The sequence below is a fragment of the Erpetoichthys calabaricus genome, chromosome 7 (genome assembly GCF_900747795.2).
Source record: "Erpetoichthys calabaricus chromosome 7, fErpCal1.3, whole genome shotgun sequence".
In the NCBI taxonomy this organism is placed as follows: Eukaryota; Metazoa; Chordata; class Cladistia; order Polypteriformes; family Polypteridae; genus Erpetoichthys; species Erpetoichthys calabaricus.
In genome coordinates this window covers 167,687,738-167,704,389 of record NC_041400.2, presented here as the reverse complement: position 1 = coordinate 167,704,389, position 16,652 = coordinate 167,687,738, and the positions used below count along the sequence as shown (strand labels likewise).

At 38.2% G+C, this 16,652-nt stretch overlaps 1 protein-coding gene across 2 annotated transcripts in view; it reads right to left on the bottom strand.

The window, feature by feature from the left end:
- Positions 1-16,652, bottom strand: part of polk (polymerase (DNA directed) kappa) — a 109,400-nt gene that overhangs the window by 66,069 nt on the left and 26,679 nt on the right. For both annotated transcript variants that reach the window (XM_028805690.2, XM_051929509.1), the window contains exon 4: positions 3,509-3,661. In XM_028805690.2, coding sequence (XP_028661523.2) covers positions 3,509-3,661 — 153 coding nt within the window. The remainder of the gene's footprint in view (positions 1-3,508; positions 3,662-16,652) is intronic.

Sequence of the window (16,652 nt, the reverse complement as noted above, 5' to 3'; positions counted from 1 at the left end):
TGGTAACCCACGTTATACCCCGAGATAATCTGAAATAACAGAAGCATGTAGATCGAAAAGAGCAGCAGACCCAGGATAGAGCCTTGTGGAACACCATATAGAATATCATGTGTCTTTGAGTTGTAATTACCACAACTAACAAAGAATTTTCTACCTGCCAGGTAGGATTTAAACCAATTTAAGACACTGCTAGAGAGGCCCACCCATTGACTAAGGCGATTTCTAAGAATATTGTGATCAATGGTGTCAAATGCGGCACTCAGATCTAAGAGGATGAGAACAGATAAATGGCCTCTGTCTGCATTTACCCGCAAGTCATTTACTACTTTAATGAGTGCAGTTTCTGTACTGTGATTTGTTCTAAAACCCAACTGAAACTTATCAAGAATAGAATGTTTATTGAGGTGGTCATTTAGCTGCATAATGACTGTCTTCTCTAAAATTTTACTGAAGAAAGGCAGGTTAGAAATGGGTCTAAAATTTTCAAAAGCAGAGGGGTCAAGACTATTTTTCTTGAGTAGGGGTTTAACTACAGCAGTCTTAAGACAGTCTGGGAAGACCCACGTATCTAATGACGAGTTTAAAATGTCAAGAATACTATCAATTAGCATGCCCGATACTTCTTTGAAAAAAACTTGTTGGTATTGGGTCAAGGACGCAGGTGGAGGGTCTCAGTTGAGAAATTATTTTATGTAAATCAGGTAAATCTATCCTGGTGAAAGAATTTAATTTGTTTATAACGGACTACTGGGGCTTAAGAGGATCAGCAGTGTTGGGGAGATATACTATATTATTTCTAATATCATTAATTTTTTGATTGAAAAATACAGCAATAGCCTCACAAGTTTCACTGGAAGTATTTTGGAGGCATTCCTTTGAGTTACCTGGGTTTAGCAGACGATCAATCGTAGAGAATAAGATTCTGGGATTACTAGCATTGTTATTTATAATCTTAGAGAAATAGCAGCACCTCTCAAGACGGACTGTGTTATTGCATTCTGTTATTTTAACCTTCAATATCTCATAGTGGATAGTTAGTTTAGTTTTTCTCCATTTACGCTCAGCTCTACATCATGTTCTCTTTGAATCAGACACTCTTTGGGTCTTCCATGGTATAACAATGCTAGAAGATTTTTTAACTGTCTTTTCAGGTGCAACTATGTCAACAGCAGCTCTCATCTTAGTATAAAATTTTTCTACCTTACTATTTACATTATTGCAGTTAGCAATATACAGGTAAACGGACTGGTTGCTTACAATGTTTGTAAATTTTAAAGCTGCTGATGAATCAAAGAAGCGTTTTTTAACAATATGCTTCTCATGAATGTTTTCTATCAATATTTCTATATTAAATAGTAAAAGAAAATGGTCTGATAGACCCGTATCAATGACCTGCTTTATATCAGCTTTTAGTCCTTTGGTAATTACTAAGTCTAACGTATGACCTGCTTTATGTGTAGGCTGATTAACGAGCTGTCTCAAATCAAAAGAGTCCAGGAGGTTCATGAATTCTTTTACTTTTGGGTCACACTGATTATCGATATGAAAGTTAAAGTCGCCGACTATTAGGAGTGTGTCATAGTTCGTAATTATGATTGACAACAAGTCTGAGAATTCCTCAAAGACAGATGCATTAAATTTAGGAGGTCTATACACGGATAATACTATAAAGTGAGAATCTCCATGAATAACAACGGCAAGATACTCAAAGGACTTAAATTTACCAAAACTGACATCTTTACATTTTAACCGGCACAAGTAAAAGTTTGCTAAGCCGCCACCCTTCTTTCCCTGGCAATCCGCACGAGTAAAACTGTAATTCGGAGACGCAGATTCGATTAAAACAGCTGTACCATCTGAGCTAAGCTACGTTTCACTTTTTTTCATCAATTTTTCTATCACTACTAAGATCGTTTATGAAAAACGTCTTGTTGGTTAATGCTCTAACATTTAATAGTGCCATATTGAATGTTTCGGCGGAGCAGAGCTGAATTCTATGTGTGTCATGGGTATCTGAAATAGAAATTAAGTTATTTTTATTAGTGCCGCTCTGTGCATATTTTTTATTTAATCTATAATCTGTTTCTATAGATTTAATACATTGCACATCTACAGGTGTAATTGTAATCAAATTATAAGTGTTTATGCCGTGCTGCCTAGATTTTTTATGTGCATTGAGATTAGTTATTAGAGTAGTAATGCAGTGCACTTTTGCGGAAGACTTTGTTAAAGAATTATCATGTCCTAGCAAAGCATTAGCATTACAGAAGGGGTTAGGGGTAGACATAGACAGTCAAGAGAGATGAATTACCTTAGCGATTGCCTTAGCTACAGGCGATTAAAATCCTGGACAGACAAACAAACAGCCACAGTAGAATATTATATATAAAGATTGGCTTCTCAGGGACTCCTGACTCAGTTTTAGGCAGAAAACTAACAAACTATCTCTGAAGGATTGGATAAATTACTAAAATCTCGGGCTGGAGCTGACTGAGGATACCTACCATGAAACCTGTCAATTGGAATATCACTATAACAGTTTACTTATTATTTGTCCCAGTAGACTTCCAACATTCACAGTATTATACAATAGCTACACACATATTGAATACAGCTTTTGGCCCTGACGCACACTATGAAACAACGTAGTATAAATACATATAATGCATTTATAATTATTTCCATAGCCATTAATTAGCAGATCATATGAAATTCTCCATTGTGAATGAAAGGCATTCAATGATAGCCTAAAGCTAAGTTTTTATCCAATGAATGAAAGGAAAAATTGACATTCTGGCGCTGAAATTGAACAAGTTCTGTGTAAATCATTAGTTTTTCAAAACCCAGTATTTAAAGAACACTTCAGCTTATCACAATAACATTTGCCTTTAAAGCTTACTCAACTGTCCTGACTCTGACCATTTGAAGAGATTGTTGTGCAATGCACTTGTATTACTGGTGAAGTTCAGCACAGTGTAGAGTTGGGATAGCGAACTTTTTGCTTAAAAAAACAAAAACCAGTGTGCCAACCTAATATGACTGAATATAAACTCCTACAAGATCCAACCATTCACTAACTGAGGAAGACATGCTCTCTTCTAAAAAAATCCCTGAGATTATCCAGGACAACAGGATCTTAAAATTATCCACAACATCATAAAATTTACATATATTGTATGTTTCAATTAATTATTGATGTGTGAAAATGAAATATTTGCGATATTTGATATTGTTGAAACAATACAATTCAGAGACCAAGTAAACATTAAGTGCCCCCAAATTATTTGCTGCTATTATATCTGGCACAATAAAGACTATAAATGATTATTAACAAAATATAATGGAGGGACTGCCCACAAGATCTACTCTTGTAGGTAGCAAAACACAATAAAAAAAATAACAGCAAAAATAACAAAAATTTCAACCAACATGTTGTGAAAAATAAAACATAAAAAATTAGATTTCTACAAATTCATGTACCATTTAAGAAAAAGAGTATCAACTTTACCAGCATACTCATTGATCCTACAGCCATTGGTTTATCCCTCAGGTCTAGATTGTCCCTCATTTCAACTGCAGCATAGAAGGCATCCATGTCAATATGCACTATAATGCGTCCAAGGTCACGGCTGCATTCCAAATCATTGACCAGTTTATCAACCTAGTGGAGCATAACAAAGAGTTTATAAACAAATAGTTGCAAAATATGTGGTACAAATGAACCTAATCCACATTTTCTGAATTTGGTAAAAAGATGATTGTTAGACTGAAGAAGATACGAACAAGAGAGTAATACAAGTACTAGACTGGAAAAAGTAAGACAACGCTTGGATAAATGTACAAATGATATCAATGGCCTGAAAATGTATTCATGTGCCATGCTTATATAGTTATATTTTTTCTTCAATAACCAACTTGCAGTATTTTCATAATCATTGGACAGGAATAGGACGTTAACTTCTTAATTGCCACTTTAGCCTTAGGAATAGAGAATCTATTTCTACAACATACACAGTAATCCTAAAATGTCTTTGGGATTTTAAAATGTTATATCTGTTTAAGTACAAATTAACAAATAGTTATATTTCTTTAGCACAACAAGCCCCAAACTCTCAGCTCATAAAGTCATACCTCAGAAAATCTTGTTAGGAGTGCTAATTTCTAGCTTTACAAGAAGAGTGAACATAAAAAGAGCCTGCTTACTCTTTTGCCGCAACAGGTTTTAGGTCACTGATGTTTGTTCAATTTTATGCAGGTAAAATTTGCACTTTAATTGTGGTTTGGCTTTTTACTTTTAGAGTGCAGCCTCACTCTTGTCTAGAAAGATGATGGTATTTTTCCTCACCTGCATGCAGTTTGTGGCACAATTCCAATTAAATTAGCACAAGAGGTCCAGTAACAGTATTTTGTTTAAAGCACCATCTTGTCCTTTTAAGCAGCTCCATTACATATTTTGGATTTTATGCACATTTATGAAACTGGATTAGAAAATATGTTTTTAATTTAAGTAACTGGCCTTACTTGCCTCTGAAAAGTATATTCAGAAAAAAACACAGTAATGCATTAAATACTGTACACCTCAACATATGAAAGATGCAGTTTTACAGCATGGAGAAGTACATTAAAACCTGTTAATAACCATTATGTCTATGTCAAGACATTAAGGTATTCTTCATACTTAGAAAAGGCTGGGAATGATATGAAGCATTAATTAAACACTGACTGTAAAAGACTTCGCCATTTTTGAACAATCTTATATTTTATTGTGTTACAATATATAATTTTCGATTACTCTCATGGCTGCTTCAAAGCTAGTAAAATCTTCCTTTTGCAGGTCACAGACAATTTCTCAAAAATTTCTTTTGTCTGGTCTCCATTAATTTGTGATAGCCCCAATTACATATGCATATACAAAAATATACAGGTGCTGGTCATAAAATTAGAATATCATGACAAAGTTGATTTATTTCAGTAATTCCATTCAAAAACTGAAACTTGTACATTAGATTCATTCATTACACACAGACTGATGTATTTCAAATGTTTATTTCTTTTAATGTTGATGATTATAACTGACAACTAATGAAAGTCCCAAATTCAGTATCTCAGAAAATTAGAATATGTATTAAGACCAATGCAAAAAAAGGATTTTTAGAAATGTTGGCCAACTGAAAGGTATGAACATGAAAAGTATGAGCATGTACAGCACTCAATATTTAGTTGGGGCTCCTTTGGCCTGGATTACTGCAGCAATACGGTGTGGCATGGAGTCGATCAGTCTGTGGCACTGCTCAGGTGTTATGAGAGCCCATGTTGCTCTGATAGTGGCCTTCAGCTCTTCTGAACTGTTGGGTCTGGCGTATTGCATCTTCCTCTTCACAATACCCCATAGATTTTCTATGGGGTTAAGGTCAGGCGAGTTTGCTGGCCAATCAAGAACAGGGATACCATGGTCCTTAAACCAGGTACTGGTAGCTTTGGCACTGTGTGCAGGTGCCAGGTCCTGTTGGAAAATGAAATCTGCATCTCCATAAAGTTCGTCAGCAGCAGGAAGCATGAAGTGCTCTAAAACTTCCTGGTAGACGGCTGCCTTGACCTTGGACCTCAGAAAACACAATGGACCAACACCAGCAGATGACATGGCACCCTAAACCATCATTGACTGTGGAAACTTTACACTGGACCTCACGCAACGTGGATTCTGTACCTCTCCTCTCTTCCTCCAGACTCTGGGACCTTGATTTCCAAAGGAAATGCAAAATTTACTTTCATCAGAGAAAATAACTTTGGACCACTCAGCAGCAGTCCAAAGGTGAGGCGCTTCTGGCGCTGTCTCTTGTTCAAGAGTGGCTTGACACAAGGAATGCAACAGCTGAAACCCATGTCTTGCATACGTCTGTGCGTGGTGGTTCTTGAAGCACTGACTCCAGTTGCAGTCCACTCTTTGTGAATCTCCCTGACATTTTTGAATGGGTTTTGTTTCACAATCCTCTCCAGGGTGCGGTTATCCCTATTGCTTGTACACTTTTTTCTACCGCATCTTGTCCTTCCCTTCGCCTCTCTATTAACATGCTTGGACACAGAACTCTGTGAACAGCCAGCCTCTTTAGCAATGACCTTTTGTGTCTTGCCCTCCTTGTGCAAGGTGTCAATGGTCGTCTTTTGGACAACTGTCAAGTCAGCAGTCTTCCCCATGATTGTGTAGCCTACAGAACTAGACTGAGAGACCATTTAAAGGCTTTTGCAGGTGTTTTGAGTTAATTAGCTGATTAGAGTGTGGCACCAGGTGTCTTCAATATTGAACCTTTTCACAATATTCTAATTTTCCGAGATGCTGAATTTGGGACTTTCATTAGTTGTCAGTTATAATCATCAAAATTAAAAAAAATAAACATTTGAAATACATCAGTCTGTGTGTAATGAATGAATCTAATACACAAGTTTCACTTTTTGAATGGAATTACTGAAATAAATCAACTTTGTCATGATATTCTAATTTTATGACCAGCACCTGTATACTGTTATTTACAAAAATAAAATTTAAAGAAAATTCATTGATGAATATGTTCAAAAGTATGGGAACAGTTTAATTCAATAGTGGTGGCACATCCTCAAGTAACTATGACTGCAGATGTTCATGTCTGCTTTTAAGAATTCTTGCTCATGCTTTCCTCCAAAAGTCCCTCACATACTCTAGATGCGTTAGTGGCCTTTCATTATTAGTTCATTTTATGTTAAGCTATAACATTTCTACTGGGGTGAGCAATAAACTTTAACTAGCCACACTATAACACTTCCATTTCTGTTTTATTTGCATAATGTTTAGGAAGGTTATCACAGGTTATCAAAAAAAAAATGAATAGCTCAATATCAACACACAGAGATCCTACTTAGCCTCCAAACATTTTGTTATTACTCTGTAACATGCAGAGTGAAACAAGGCTTTTTTAAAAAAACAAAACAAAACACAACCACTCTTTATTTGCTGAAATTCACAAATTTAAAAAATAAAACAAATAGATTTGCAATCATTTTGAGCATCAGAGAAGACAACTGAAATAACACCTAATTTGACAAAACCTACAGCTTCACAATGTTTCTTACAACAAGGTAAGAGTTTTTCTATATACAATTTAGGATGTTTACTTCACTCTTTCTCGAATTAACCCTCAGTCTCAGAAACACTCTTACATTTTCATGTATGCATATGTAATACACACACAGATTTTCAATAATATTGAATCCAGGGTCTATGAGGGTTATTCCAAAACCTGAATAACTTTTTGTAAGTGCTCCATTGGTCAATTATGAGTTTTGTTTTGGTTTGATGTCTTGGTTAAATGCTCAAATCTCATACATCTTTAATTTCCTCACTAATCATGGGACTTTGTCATTTATAGCTGAATCCATTCCTCTTTCCATCCATGCAAATACTTATTTGCCACTAGGTATCAAACAACCCTGAAGGACAGCAGATCCAACTCCATGTGTAACCAAAAGGAGTTCTTTTCTTCAAATTCTTCACTTCCTTTTTTACACATATATACCTTCAATAGTTAAGAGTTTGTTTTATCAGTTTGTTGAACATAATGCTTCATCTTATTTGTATTCTTCAGATACTGTCTTTTACAATGTATTCATAAAAGATTCCTTCTTACAAGTCTTCCATTATGATCATTTTTGTTGTAAGAATACTGTCCTGCACAACTGTGCATAACTACTCTGTTGTCAGATTAAAAATCTCTAGCTTCTGAAAATGGCTTAATAAAAGCTTCAAAGAAATGAGGTGTTTGGTTAACAACTTTCAATCAAATGTTTCTTCAAGATAATCTGTCAGAGTTGTAAGTGCACTTATCAGTTTCTTTATTTTGACTCTTCTATCCAGTTCTTCCCATACAAGTTCTGTGGGATTGTGGTCTGGAGCCTGGGCAAGCCACATCATTAGTCTGAGTTGTCCTTCACTTTTCTTCTCCATCAGGTAATTCTAGAATAATCCCAGACAATTGTTGTATCACTATAATGTTGAAGAATGAAGGATGTCCTAGCTAACCATAATCCTAATGGGATGGTATTGTCTTGCAGTATGCCGCAATAGCGATACTGGTAACAATTAGCATACATTTGGCAAAATCATTACTCAAAACTCCATTATCAGCAAAGCAACCATAGGCCACAGCACTGATTTCTTTCATGCTTGACAGTAGAAACCAAACATTCAGAATTTACTCATAATACGCATTTACACATAATTATCTGTTTAAAACTAATTCAGTTTATGTTTCAGGCAATTCCTTTATGACAACACTTTGGCATTATATATAATATTGCCCTTTGCTCATGTGAATTTCACCTAAGCAACTTTCAACTCTATTTAATTTCAAAAGCAACAGGGGCGCGGTGCTGCTCAAACATATAGAATACTGGCTGTCACCCCCAGTTCGCCCTCAGGTGGTCGTTCCGAGTGTCAACTGGATGATAGCATGCATACTAGACCACAAAATCACTCCCAGACTTCCCAGAAGGGGATGGGATAGGGTTGATTTCACCCTACAGTATTTTTAGTCGACCAATGAGAAACGTGTACCAAGTTTCATGAAAATCACTCCAGCCTGGGTTTGGTTTACAGGATATACAATTTAAAAAGATTGTTATTTTCATGGAACTGTTACATATGCATTATTTTCACTTATAGTTTAAAACTTTTGTAAAAACAATACTGTACTTGGGGCGGCACGGTGGCGCAGTGGTAGTGCTGCTGCCTCGCAGTTAGGAGACCAGGGTTCGCTTCCCGGGTCCACCCTGCGTGGAGTTTGCATGTTCTCCCCGTGTCTGCGTGGGTTTCCTCCGGGCGCTCCGGTTTCCTCCCACGGTCCAAAGACATGCAGGTTAGGTGGATTGGTGATTCTAAATTGGCCCTAGTGTGTGCTTGGTGTGTGGGTGTGTTTGTGTATGTCCTGCGGTGGGTTGGCACCCTGCCCGGGATTGGTTCCCTGCCTTGTGCCCTGTGTTGGCTGGGATTGGCTCCAGCAGACCCCCATGACCCTGTGTTCGGATTCAGCGGGTTGGAAAATGGATGGATGGATACTGTACTTGTCCTTTATTTCCGGCCCCGGGCGTGGTTAAATCTCTTTCTCGCAGGACGTATAATGCTGCTCGCATTGTGAAAGGGGAGGCGGCTGAACGCACGCTAAGGAGAAGCGGTTGAATCATCTGCTGGCTTGTTACTGCTGCTGCTGGCGAGCGACGTATTCTGCTTGTCATGCTGCACGTCGATCATTTAAAAGCCTGTATAGCAGCACAACAGCTGTCCTTTTGCTACTTCGCGTCTCTGCCGCTCGCGTTGTGAAGGGGGGAGGATGGTGGGGGACTTTGGCTGAATGCATGTTAAGGAGTAGCAGTCGGATCATCTGCTGGCTTGCTGCTGCTGGCGAGCTGCGTGTTCTGCTTGTTGCTTGTCGTTGTTTTAAGAGCAGGGAGCACATGAAGCGTGTCTGTCAAAAGCATTCCAACAACTGCTAGGTTAGATGTCCATGAACTTGTTTTAAATGTTGTCTCACTGCCTTGTCTCATGTGACGTTAAAGTGTCTCTCACGGGACGTCAAATTGTCTTCTGAGAAGATCACGTCTCGTCTCCCTTCCAAGATTTTTTTTTTTTATAATGAGAGATATTATATAAACAACATTACCCAAAATACATGGAAATATAGCAAATATAGCTTCCTACTTTGCACTGAATTTTGCTAGAAACGGCTCACTGCAACTATTTACTATACTGATTAATATTGGTTCAGAAACTGAGTGGATGGATGGATGTCAACTACCACCCCCCTTTTTTTTAAATTAGTGATGAAGGAAAGTAAATGAGCAGCTGAAGTAGCTCTTGGGTATCCCCCCTTGACACCTTACACCATAATGATAATATACTATTATAAATAAAGTGTAGTTAAATGAAACAAACATAACAAATATATAAATTACTTTGTGGCAATAACATTGATTGAACTTGTTGAAAATATCATTGAATGCTTCTAGAGCAAAGGTTAATTAATTATTTCCTAGATGAAAACCAGTTTAATACAGCACTTTTAAAAATATAAATTAAAGGGTATTGAACAAATTAAAAGAAAGATATTCCTCTTGAGAGTTATAAAATCATACACTGCTGCTATATGTTTGAGTCTGAATTCGAACACAGGACACACTGCAAGGAACACATACTGTATAAAGGAAAATACAAACCCTTTAAGTAAAAGTTTAAACATTCACTCTTTTAAAAGCTAAGTCATCTGACCCAAATGAAGTACATTTCATTTCAGAATCTTCAGTATGATTAATCTGTCATCATGACAAATACTCTACTTATGGATAAGTATATCTTCATAAGGGTTAACTGCATACAGACACTTTCTTTATACTTTGACAGAAAATTATGGTAATCCTGAAAAATGACTGGAATTTCAGAGAGGTGGCAAACTCGTGCTTTGAAAAGGAAGAAAGCTCTAGAAGTTGTTCAAATACCGTGAGTCTTGTGTTTAACAGTCTTGTGATCATATGAAGCTGACCTCCCTATTTACCTCATGATCAGCTCAAGAGATTTAAGACTGAAACATCTTTATTTATGTGGACTGCATACACAGCCTGTATGTCAGCAGCAAACAGCCCAAATTAATTTGAAAAGGCCCACAGCTTACTACTATGCAAAACTGGCTTGGATTTTCATGACAGTGGTGGTCAGGCAAATTTTGGAAGATGTAGTTCAGCACAAGCAAGAGAACATTTAAATAGTGTAAAGCTGCTGCTTTTCTTGAAATGTTCCAATGTATAAATGAATGTAACTAATGTTCAAGCACATTGTTTAATGTGATATGAAGTAGGTGGCAAATGCAAAACTCAAGGTAAACTTATGTTAAATTACTAAATTTGTGGTTTCCAAATGTGATGTAACAAAACAATTAAAAAGTTAATATTTACATAGGCTATTTAAAGGGAACATCTGATTAAGATGAACAAAAACATTGAAAAATAAATAATACAGATAAAAGCCTAGATTGCATTTCTATAAATTGGGAAATGTTAGGTTAAACAATATTATTTAAAAGCCCAGTGATGATATACTTTAATAAACAGAATATAATCTGTAAATAAATTCTGCATGGCTGCCTACAATGATCATTTTAGATTTCCTATTTAATCAAAAGAGGAGTAACCCACGTGAAAAAATTTTGTCATCCATAACTACTGCACAAGAAAAGGCTAAAAAAAAAACCTGACAAATCAAAAGTCAAATTTCATCTAATTTCTGGTGGGGTGATTTCTATGTCCCACCAACTTTAATTTCATGTTAATGAATTTTAATGAAGCAATCAATAATAGCTTAACCTCCCTGTCATCCATTACTATTTACTACTCACATTAGAAAATGTATTTTTTTTAAATAAATTATAACACTAAATAAACCATATGGTGGGAATATGTGCCTGCTCCTTCAGATCTTTTAGACCGAGAATAGATTATTGTGTAGTATACTCTTGTGTAATAGGAAAAGGACACTATTCTTTGAGGAGCTTAAAAAGACACATCACTTTGCAATGAAAATCACTGATGAGGGATTCAAAACACTATCCACAAGCATGATGGGAGTCATTCTGTCAAAGCACATGCTAAAAAAGGGAATAAATTAAGAGAAGGCTTTAGAAAAGTTTTTTCCAGAGGCATATCCAAGTTAAAGAATTGAAAAAACACGAAACAGAAAATAATGAAAAATAATCTAATATGAAACTTGTTAACATTAAGCTAATAAAATCTTTAAAATGTTGTGAAGAGATGCAACATATTTCTAAGAAAAACAAGTTTCCAGGTTGGCACAAAACAGGAGGAAATTCAATAGGAAGCTTCCAGAGAGGAGAGAGATTGACACACAGCCATTTAGGGAAACACTGTAAACATGTTACTGAATTGTTTAAATTATGTTCTTTGTTGGCCTACTGCAGGCTTCAAAATATGCATAAATAAAATGAAGACCAACATCTTGCAAACATGCTACTTCCCCCTCTTAAAAATAGGAGCATTAATCATGATAACTCAGAGCTGCGTAGTAAGTAACCCCTTGCCTCTCCTTAACAATCTTGATGGATTCGATTATAAAGCAATTATCACTCAAAATTCATATTTCTGAGGCACCCAAAATGAGTCATAATCCAATAGGAAAACTCAGCATCTTCCTTAATAACTAGTGAGCAATGGCTTGTGTATTTGTACCCCTTGTCAGCCTTCATTATCTGGCTCTGTACCAATAAATCAACCAGCTAAGGGGGGCAAAGTAACAATTTGATTTGAAAGGGAAATGTCAACAACTGAGCTCTGTAACATACAGTAGAAAAGGAGCTTCCTTACACATTGGCCGAGTTCCATTGTCAAGCGCTCTCTATGAACTCTCAAGACACAAGGCAAGCAGCCAATGCAAGCTTTTTTATAAAAAAGTAGAAAGACCACATCATGGACAATGACAAAGAGCTCAAGAGATCAAAGGCAGCTGTTTCCATCTTCAAAATACCAGATGTTGAACTAAAAGCAGTAATCCTTCAGTTTTATCCTAGAAATAGAATTCTTACTAGTTAGTAAACACCTAGCCAGTTTAACAGTGAGAATCTAGCAACACAGTGATTAACGTGCCTTATAGTTCATGAATTGTCAGTTTGGATCCAGGCTGAACCACTGTACTGTGCAGTTTCCATATTTTCTGGATGTTCCATTTTCACTCCTATACCTCACATTTCCTGGAGATCTTAAATTAGCCACATGGATGTTTCATTGCTTTTACATGAGTAAAAAATGTATGGAATATTGACCCTAACTGATAGATAGATATGTATATATTGATGGAATATTGACCCTACCTGGCCTTACACTGAGTTCTCAGTCTTTTTAAGGAATATTTTTTTCAGGCCATTGACAGGAGAAAACACTCCTAAACACATTTGAACACACAGGTTTGATAATTCCCATCTATAATTTACATAGTTTACTTTAGATTAACGTATAGAAATAGCATGTGAATGCCTGTAATGTAAGCATAACAAAGGACAAACAGAATCATTTGTTTAGCGGACTGGCTGATATTTATGCAACCATTTCTCTAATTTAATCTTATAAGTAACTGACTGCCTATGGCAGATTAAATCAAGAAAATTTAAGCTCTTTCAAACAAAAATGAGACATAACATTTTTTTCTTTAAAGCCAACACATTTAATCTCCTTAGCATTGCTTTTTATTCCAAAAAAATGTTTGGCATGAAAAATGACAGTATAATAATGATACAAGTAATAATAGTAATGATTAATAAAAATAATATGAAATGAACAATAATAAGAGAGGAGGGTCTGTCAGATAGTAGAACCTCGGATTCAGGAGGAACAGTGTGGTTTTCGTCCTGGTTGTGGAACAGTGGACCAGCTCTACACCCTTAGCAGAGTCCTGGAGGGTGCATGGGAGTTCGCCCAACCAGTCTACATGTGTTCTGTGGACTTGGAAAAGGCATTCGACCATGTCCCTCGGGGAATCCTGTGGGGGGTGCTCCGGGAGTATGGGGTACCGGACCCCCGATAAGGGCTGTTCGGTCCCTGTACAACCAGTGTCAGAGCTTGGTCCACATTGCCGGCAGTAAGTCGAATCCATTTCCAGTGAGAGTTGGACTCCGCCAGGGCTGCCCTTTGTCACCGATTCTGTTAATAACTTTTATGGACAGAATTTCTAGGTGCAGCCAGGGCGTTGAGGGGGTCCGGTTTGGTGGATTCAGGATTGGGTCACTGCTTTTTGCAGATGATGTTGTCCTGTTTGCTTCATCAGGCTGTGATCTTCAGCTCTCTCTGGATCGGTTCGCAGCTGAGTGTGAAGCGGCTAGGATGGGAATCAGCACCTCCAAATCCGAGACCATGGTCCTCAGCCGGAAAAGAATGGAGTGCCCTCTCAGGGTTGGGAGCGAGATCCTGCCTCAAGTGGAGGAGTTCAAGTATCTCGGGTCTTGTTCACGAGTGAGGGAAGAATGGAGCGTGAGATCGACAGGCGGATCGGTGCGGTGTCCGCAGTGATGCGGGTTCTGCATCGGTCTGTCGTGGTGAAAAAGGAGCTGAGCCGTAAGGCAAAGCTCTCAATTTACCATTCGATCTATGTTCCTACCTTCACCTATGGTCATGAGCTATGGGTAGTGACCGAAAGAACAAGATCGCGAATACAAGCGGCTGAAATGAGTTTCCTCCGCAGGGTGTCTGGGCTCTCCCTTAAAGATAGGGTGAGAAGCTCAGTCATCTGGGAGGGGCTCAGAGTAGAGCCGCTGCTCCTCTGCATCGAGAGGAGTCAGATGAGGTGGCTCGGGCATCTGATCAGGATGCCTCCTGGACGCCTCCCTGGTGAGGTGTTCCGGGAACATCCAACTGGGAAGAGGCCCTGGGGAAGACCCAGGACACGCTGGAGGAACTATGTCTCCCGGCTGGCCTGGGAACACCTAAGGATTCTCCCGGAAGAGCTAGAAGAAGTGGCCGGGGAGAGGGAAGTCTGGGTATCTCTGCTCAAGCTGCTGCCCCCGCGACCCGACCTCGGATAAGCGGAAGATGGATGGATGGATGAACAATAATAACAAAATTAATAATAACAGTAGTAATAATACTAATGATGCCAAAACAGTATAGAATCTCAAAAGGAGTCCTTTGAGCGGTAAATCTTAGAGCACAGTGAAAGACACAATTGGGACAATAACAGCGTCTTTGTTTTCGGATTTTCTTTCCAGATTAATCAGTTTTTGAACAGCACACTGCAGAGGTACAAGTTGTATTCTGTTTTTTTCCCTGTTGGAGGAATACAATCAATAAAATGTCAATCAATAAGACACTCTGGATTGATCTGTGATGTGCTGGGTCGACCGCATCTCTTTAGCGGTAGTGTGGACAGTGGATGTGCGACAATGATTTGTTCTACAAGCTGGCATGTAAAGTTTGCATGAGATGCAGTTTTGCCAGCTGTATATTTGTATAACATGAATGCACTCCAAATGCACTGTTCCACCAGATGATGAAATATATTTTTGGAGTATTTCTTTTGTTGCCTTAGTAGAACGTGACAGAATGTCAATTCTTGATTCCCTCGATTTACGCCACCCATTGTGCTCTTGTAGTCAACCACTGCACAAGGCTTCCTAACCTGCTTGTTGCCTTTTGCCTGTACAGTGACTGTAGCCGCATTATGTACAGTGCTAAGAAGACAAACATCTTTCTTGTCCTTCCATTTCAGTGCATGCACTTTACCCTTTTGCCAAGCTAGTAGCGCACCTCACTGTAATTTATCTCTACCAAAATCTTCAGGCATGCCATGACGGTTAGGACACACTGTTCAATATGCATGTCTTTCTTTGCAGCAAGATGTTAAATATAAAAATTGTCCATGGTTACACGGTAACATTGATCCAGTTGAGCATCTATGAAAGCCAGCACCAATGATGTAGCAACGTCATACTGATTGTAAACCGGATTAAACATTGTCCCTTTTCCTGTGTACAGAACCAAATTCCATACGTATCCCGTTTTAGATTCACAAAGCTCATAAAGCTTTATGCCAAATCTTGCTCTTTTTCATGCGATGTACTGTATCCATGATAGTCTGCCCTTATAAGCCATGAGACTTTCATTGATGTTCACATCACGGTCTGGAATGTAAACGCTCCAAAATTTTACTAAAATCGCCTGGTATTTTAAATAATTTTTTTTTTTCATTTTTAAGTAAATTTTCTTCATTTTGGGTGCTGGATGGGTATTCTCATCAAAGTCTTCATTGTTGGTAAAGTGCAGATATTTCATTAGTGGAAAGCTACACTGAGACTTAATTTCTCCAAAGAATGGCAGCACTGACAGCACTTTACCAGCTCAAGTAATTCTCAATTCTAACACTTACGCAAGACACATCTGTACAGTTTCCCGAGTAACATTCGGGACTAGCGCTTTTAGCACAGATTTCTCAGCCCGAGTAACTCTTGGGTCTAATGCTAAGGAGCTTAACAAAGTTAAAAAAATATTTAAAAAAAAAAAGCCTGCTCTTTACTCTTACTACATCTTTATTTTCAATTTAAAGGGTCTAAGGGCTCGTTTATACTTCACGCTCAGAATGCGTACACGCCCGCATCATGGCTGCCACACGTTCCCAGCGTTCATTTGACGCTTCCTCTGAGCAGGTCCTCAGAAATTAACGCGACGTGTGCGCAAGTTGCAGTACCAGCAAAATTTCAGGGGGCGCAGTGTGCAGTCTACTGGAGCCAATCCCAGCCAACACAGGGCGCAAGGCAGGAACAAACCCCGGGCAGGGTGCCAGCCCACCGCAAGGCACACACACACACCAAGCACACACTAGGGACAATTTAGGATCACCAATGCACCTAACCTGCATGTCTTTGGACTGTGGGTGGAAACCGGAGCACCTGAAGCAAAATGGCGACATACAAATGCATTCATGGTGCTTTTATAGTCAAGCGTCACATATTCCCGATCGTAATGACACGATACATTTTAAAAGTCTCACATACCGTCTTCTGTGCCGTCTTTTTTTTCTAGGGCTTCCTCCGGACCTGATAGCAGCAGCAAACAGCAATAGATCACCACACAGAACACAT